Source organism: Salmo trutta, chromosome 24, assembly GCF_901001165.1.
Source record: "Salmo trutta chromosome 24, fSalTru1.1, whole genome shotgun sequence".
Classification (NCBI taxonomy): Eukaryota; Metazoa; Chordata; class Actinopteri; order Salmoniformes; family Salmonidae; genus Salmo; species Salmo trutta.
Window position 1 is genome coordinate 27,244,088 of NC_042980.1, and position 6,897 is coordinate 27,250,984.

The 6,897-nt window shown below is 40.3% G+C and overlaps 2 protein-coding genes across 3 annotated transcripts in view; both read right to left on the reverse strand.

Moving 5' to 3' along the window:
- Positions 1 to 1,126, reverse strand: part of LOC115161004 (ceramide kinase-like protein) — a 100,252-nt gene extending 99,126 nt beyond the window's left edge. For both annotated transcript variants that reach the window (XM_029711637.1, XM_029711635.1), the window contains exon 1: positions 596 to 1,126. The gene's annotated coding sequence lies outside the window, so the exon portion shown is untranslated. The remainder of the gene's footprint in view (positions 1 to 595) is intronic.
- A 2,271-nt stretch (positions 1,127 to 3,397) lies between these two features.
- On the reverse strand, positions 3,398 to 6,448 carry LOC115161005 (neurogenic differentiation factor 1). Its single transcript, XM_029711638.1, has 2 exons — positions 6,280 to 6,448; positions 3,398 to 5,624 (listed from the first exon to the last, which is right to left on the reverse strand). Exon 2 carries the CDS (start codon positions 5,613 to 5,615, stop codon positions 4,551 to 4,553), a length of 1,065 nt encoding a protein of 354 aa, XP_029567498.1. The 5' UTR covers positions 5,616 to 5,624; positions 6,280 to 6,448; the 3' UTR covers positions 3,398 to 4,550.
- Between the last annotated feature and the right edge of the window lie 449 nt (positions 6,449 to 6,897).

Here is a 6,897-nt window from a genome sequence, read left to right on the forward strand (position 1 = left end):
ATTGATAGGTTTAAAAGGCAAACTGTTATAATAGGTTTAGTAACAGTCAATAGGCCTATAAGCCTACATCACATACTGTGCGAATAATAGGCTATATGTAGGCTATAGTATAGGCCTACTCAAAATGTACAAAATATACTTTGTTTTATAACAAAAATACATTTTATACCGTTTTTTGTTGTTGTCAATATTTGATGTCTGTATACATAGAGCCAAGTATGTTTACTTCATGGCTTGCAATTGATAGGCTGTCATTGATGTTGCACCTTTTCTTGGTTCATCTACCGTATCAAGCAGTCAATCTTATCTGGAATCTAACCTACAGATAAATGAAACACTTACAACCCTCTTTTCTCAAATACCTTTGTGTTACTTCTTACAAGCCATGTAGGAAATGTCCGAAATTCACCAATTCATGGGGGATTCTGTTTCACTAAAGTCAAGAAACGGTGAGCTATGTCTTCATGTGAAAATATTATGTTTTATGATTCCCCTCCCTGTCTGATGTAGGCTATGTTGGTCGGCATGCGGCACTGGTAGAAGAAACAGACCCCGTCTGCAATTGTCATGGATAATGGTGAAACAGTGAGCTCACCTGTAGGGGTCTCTGGCTGAATAAGACTCCATGTCACCCTCGTCGATGACAGAAGGACGTCGTGACTCTTCTTCCCTATTTGAAATATCCCTCTCACTATCGGTTCGTCTGTGTCGTAATCGGTGTACTGTTTCTCTGACTGTTCTTGTTCTTGCTCACACGACTCCTCCGCGCAAAGCTGTGCAGCTGAGACCGAGCGTTTATCGGGTTGTTTTGGTTGTTGCGTTCTCTTGTTCTTCTTCCCATGGTTGCCTGTACTCACGGGAGACCCCGGTGGCGTCTCACTCAACTCCTCCTGGCTCTTTGACAATGCGTCCCGTTCATTTATCGATTTTCGAGGGGACTCAAACATTTAAAAACGTTAACGGTTAAGTCGTATTCCACAATGGTGTCTGCTTTGTGGGCTATTACTGGGTTGCTTGCATGGGCGCGTGCACACGACGGTAAGGTTATTATGGCAGGTCCAACAGTTGAAACTTCCCACTCTGCCTAGTTATGTAGTTATGACTAGATGGGATACAGTTTATGTCAGAATTCACCCGAATTAACTTTTGCTGCAGGTTGGGATAATTAACGTAGCAGGTTGTGAGAATTAGGTTAAGGTTAGGAAAATGGTTAGGGTTAGCTAAAATGCAAAAATGTTACGTTTTGACGTAAATGTGACATAAACTGTAATCAATCTAGCCATGACCCCTCTGCCTACTTCAAGTCACTAGGCGGAGCGCAGCTCGTGAAGTGTTCCTCCCGGGCACGCGCCCACAAGAAAAGTTCAAAAGAAAATCTCTGTCAAGAGCCTATGGGATATAACGTATGGTGTGTTTATATTTCATGCAGCCAACATGCCAGTCATTACACCATCATTTGTATCATGCTATGGTTCATTTCTAAATTCGTTTACATGCTTGGCCTATGCACCAAATCCAAAGAGCTGGTGCGTAAAGTTTGAGTTACGCACAGGAATGGTTTTATATTTTTCAGGACCCTGTCTGTCCTGTCCATTATGTCATTGACTTTACCTCAATGTTGAAGGTTTACGAACTAATCAAAGTAAGTATAGAACAGTGGCCTTTCTAGGTCTTTAATTCAATAAAATATCCTGGTATATTCTACCGAGTAATACGGGTATAGGCCTATATACCTAGACAAGGCTAATGCGCCAATATCCTTAGCAGCACCATGGACAGTTCCTGATTTAACAAACGAACCCTGCGTACCCATTCATAAAGTTACAGATGGCACAGGGATGCCAGTTTCCCAAGTTGACATAGTTTACAGCCAACCGACCAGGATATCTCTCAAATAAAAAATAAAAACTGTGTGCATTTATGAAATAATACATTTGTATTTTGGGGACACACGATATACAGATTTCAGGAGTACATACATTGATTTCATTTTTTCGTTTTATTATTCCAGTTTAAAGCATGCTGTGAGTGTTTACTTCCCTCTAAGATGTATGCTTATAATCAAATGATTAAACGATTCAGTGAAGATTCTGATATTGAGGAAGGACGGATATCCAAGGAAAAATCTCTAATGGTTATTCAACATGAACAGTGAATAAAGAAGCACCATTCAGAATGTCTATCATGAAGTTGGCTCGCTGTATGGTGTTTTCCCTTATGATATAAGTATTGGGTTATAGATGCAGCCAGTGTGTTCATGCATAAACAAGATCATTTTCATAAATTAAAAACCTCCCCAGCAGAAGTAACATCTGTGACTTGCTCGGTTTGCATACGAGATGGTGTTCGTACTAAATAGCACCCTATACCCTTCTATACTTGTGCAGGGCTCATAGTGTTCCGTCCGGTCAAAAGTAGTACACTATATATAGGGGATAGGGTGTCATTTGGGAAGAAACCATGGTGGCATGTGAATGCCCCTTGACTTACTTTAGCTATTCGTGGCATGGCAGAAAAACGCTCGTTTTGTCCTTCAGTATTTGATATACAACGTTAGGTAAATAAATGCTGGCTAAGCGGATGTGCTCATGTTCACTCATATAGCCTAGGCCTAAATGTTCATCACAAATGGATGTCTTAATATTTCTCATATCAAGATGCTTTTCATTTCATGCATCTACAATTCATAATATAGCCTAGGACAATATAGGATATATTGATTTAGTAGCCTATCCTTATGGGCAGAGAAATAGTCAATCTCCATGCATAAAGATTTGACGGAAACCCATATTTAGAGAATGTCTCAATAATTTGGACATCCAAGAAGTGTCGAATGTGGGTCTCAACGAAGTCAAGGTTATTTTGCGACCTGGCTGAGGGACTGAGGGGAAAGCCACTGAAACTAATTGTGCCTTAACTCTGGTTTTTGACAGATTTAGTCATAGGCTATACGTTTTCATTTAGGTTTTTATGCAATTTTATTATTATAAAGAACCATATAGTCGATGATTGAGCCACACCTGTCAACGTAATGTTGGCCAAATCAGTCCTGCTCAAAGGTTGCTATTTCTGTTTAGCTCCGTCATTGTCAATGCAGATGTAGGATATCAATTTGAGCCAGTTTGCTACAGCAGGAAAATTATCCTGCAGCAATAAGAAATGTGGATTATTATGTGGATTATAATTAATGGACATTTTTGTAGGGGTTGATACATTTTTCGTTGGGGCAAATCAAGTCTGAAATTTCAAAGTGGAAATTACAAACTTAAGAAGACTTTTTAAACCTAAAATAGAGGTTTGCATTTTCTGTGTAGGAAATTCTCCGCAAATTCTCCGCAACAAAGGAATGATCAAACTAAGATCCTACATCTGTAGATCCAGATAATAATTAAAGAAATTGTAGGCTACTCATTCACTTTATTTTACAATAATAATTGAGTGCGCCTCATGAGATATACATTTATCTCCACTGACTTATGTACACTTGAATCACATCGGAAGAGAGTTTAAAACTAAAAACAAAATGCAAATAACGAACATATGAGTATAACTCCATGGCACTCAGTCCCTATGCGTCCTGAAAACATCATACATTATAAAATGTTTACAAACAATATACAGTCGGCACACATTGAAGATAAGCATCATGCTGCAAATAGCTCTTCTGCACTGATTTGGACATGCATGCAATGGCGCAATAAGAAGGTGCCTGGTATGTTCCAAAATGTGCTGCACTGATAATGAATTTGAAGATGGGCCACGGTTGAATTTTGAAATGAAATAATTAGTCGGCCTACTTCGTTTTATGCAATGAGCATTTCCAGGTGAAGCGTTGTATACACAATTAGGCGTTTAGGATACTTTGCAAGTAGTAGGCCCCTATGCATTATCAAACTTTTAAGTAGGCTATCAATGTTTTGGGGAAAATAAAATTATCAATATTGTGCAACGTTGCATGACTTGCAGTAGGCTAAATAATTGCTAAGGCAAACGATTTGTATTAGCACTTGCCTCTGTATACATAACTTTTTTTATAAAACGGTTGTATCATATAAACATGACATAACACTATTTTATAAAACATTAACAACATGGAGTTGTGTGAAATGAAATACGACTCGACTTTATAAAAAAAGCAATTCATAATTCTGTACAAAATCACAACAAAATAATTCAGTATGGGAGATGTACAATACTGGTTGAAAAATATAGAAATCTTTATTATTTAATTTATTGGCCCAAGTATTCGTTTAAAAATTGCATAGTTTTCCAAATTATTGCTTGTGATTTTGTAGCATGGATAATCAACACATTCTGAGTATAGTCACCACTATTTCCACAATGTGACCTATAGAAGCACTATAGAATACAATACATAAAGTGAAAGAGAATATGCATATGTATCCGCACTTCTCCTAAAGGCAGTAACAACAATAAATACATAGGCTACATGATAGAATCAAGAGGATAATAAATTGCTCTTTTGCATCAGTGGCACTAGGATATCATATCACGACGCACTCTTATCAGTCTTTGATGGTTTAATGTATTTACGGATCATGAAATATAGCGTTAAGCTGAGCATTCATGGCTCTCTCGTGATGAGTGTGTCCTTCGTACGACATAATGTTTTCCATCGGTATCTCACACCGCTGCGCAGAGCTCGCGTAAAGGGGCGCGTGTCCCTGTGGACCCGCCAGTCCAGCGGCAGCCTGGTAGTGCATTGTAAATGCGTAGTTCTTTTCGAACTCAGACGAAGGCTCGTGTTTGAAGGAAAAGTTCCCGTTGACACTCAGTGGTGGGCTTAAAGGTCCGTCGAATGATGGACTAGTGCAGTCTGTAAGCGGCAGCGCGGTCTCAAAGAATGGCTCCAGTGCACTTCCGTATGAATGGGGCTTGACGTGGAAGATGTGGGAGCTGTCCATTGTACCATATGGAGGGCTGGGAAGACCCGGGGTCTGGTAGGAGTAGGGATGGGCGGCGAAGGAAGCACTTGCTGGTTGCATATGAGATGGTATCTCCTGTGTCTGCTCCGGGAGGAAAGTTCTGGGGTTGAGCTGGAGACACCCTGCCACTAGATTAGTAGTGGGCTGAGACAAGCCCTTACACAGGGCCTGTACAAATGACATGATGTCTGGGCTCTTACCCGACCGCAAGATCTCTGACAGGGCCCAGATGTAGTTTTTAGCCAGACGCAGAGTCTCAATTTTTGAGAGCTTTTGGGTTTTGGAGTAACATGGCACAACTTTACGCAAACTCTCGAGCGCGTCGTTGAGTCCGTGCATACGATTCCTTTCGCGCGCGTTCGCCTTGTGGCGCCTCATCTTAAACCTCTGCATTCTGGCTTTTGTCATTTTCTTCTTTTTTGGTCCACGACGTTTAGGCTTTTGATCGTCGCCTTCTTCTTCCTCATCTTCCTCTTCATCATCATCCTCATCCAGTCTGTTTAACCCATCCTCGTCGTCATCCTCGAGGTCCCCGTTCATGGATTCGAGTGCGCCGTTTTTCTTCTCCATATCCTGTTCGTCCTGGGAGCCCTGACACTCATCAGTCCAGGTCGCAGAATCCTGGGGATCTGATGACATCATGGTTTCTTCCGTGTAGGACTTAGTCATATTGGAAATCTGTCAATAAAAAAAGACAACCGTGAGCAGACTCACTTAGGACATAATTTTCTACTTGACTAATAGCCTATTCAGCAGGAGTTCGTTTTGGAAAATGAGCATTATGCTATACTAATTTTTTCACTCTAAGTCAAACAAAAATAATTTTGTATCAGAAGAACCAATATTACGTTTGCAACACCAATGATTATATAGGCTATCATAAACGTCATAGGAATTTGAGAGCAAAATGTAGAACAGTACTTTGTGGTCAGGATAAACCAAAAACATTATAGTAGCATAATAGATAAAGTATTCAATTATCACCTAATAGCTTGACATAACGAGCCCACAACTTGATACAAATAATTGTTGCAATTACGTTATTTTATATCTCCAGTCAGTTGAAACATCTATGAAATGTCATCACTGAGTTCAATCAGAATATCTGAATCCCTGTTTCCTTTTTGTAACAGGTGACATATGGTCACATCACCTCTCATATGAGCAGGTTTGTATCAATAAATAATTCATGCCTATTCAGAAAATCTTTAACGGCTAAATAACTATACTTTATGGCAATGTAACAGATATATCACAGCACTCCATGCAATTGCTTTCACCCAAAGCATTTGCATAAATAAGTTATTGCATTATAAGATTGAGAAATAAATACCTATGTTTTGCAGAATTATCTTGTTATGACTCTGGCATGCCCCTCCTGAAGTGTGAGGTCCGGTGGATGGATTGTAATGTGGCTGCGCCGACAGATGCTCGGGTTATATAGCGCTGCTGCTGATGCTGCGAGTGACTAACTGGGAGAGAGAGATGAACCTGTGTGTTTATATGGCTGCATCGCTAATACCATCACCATCGCGTTACCCAATGACAGTCAGGAACAGGCTCCACCCACCCAGGCCTTACTCCCGGCACGCGCCATATGGTCCATCTACGTCAGGCAAAAACGGCTTCAAGTGTCACGTGATATGGGACCATTTGTGTTCGCCAGCGCTCTGTATTCCGCTCCTTTGTGGCCAAAAGAAAGTGGCCATCTGTCACCAGTTAGGGACTCCATAGACCTGTGTGGACCCGCAGGATGGATTAACCCTTTGGTGCGTAAGACATATTCAATCACTACCAATACTCAAGCCCAACCCATTCCCCACGTGTGTCCTCTTTACATGGTTTGATTTTATTAATCATGAATATCATAATTATGGAATAATGTAATTTTGCACATTAGGCTACTTTGGGAACATTGAACACACCTAACATAGTCCAATAAACACGTCAG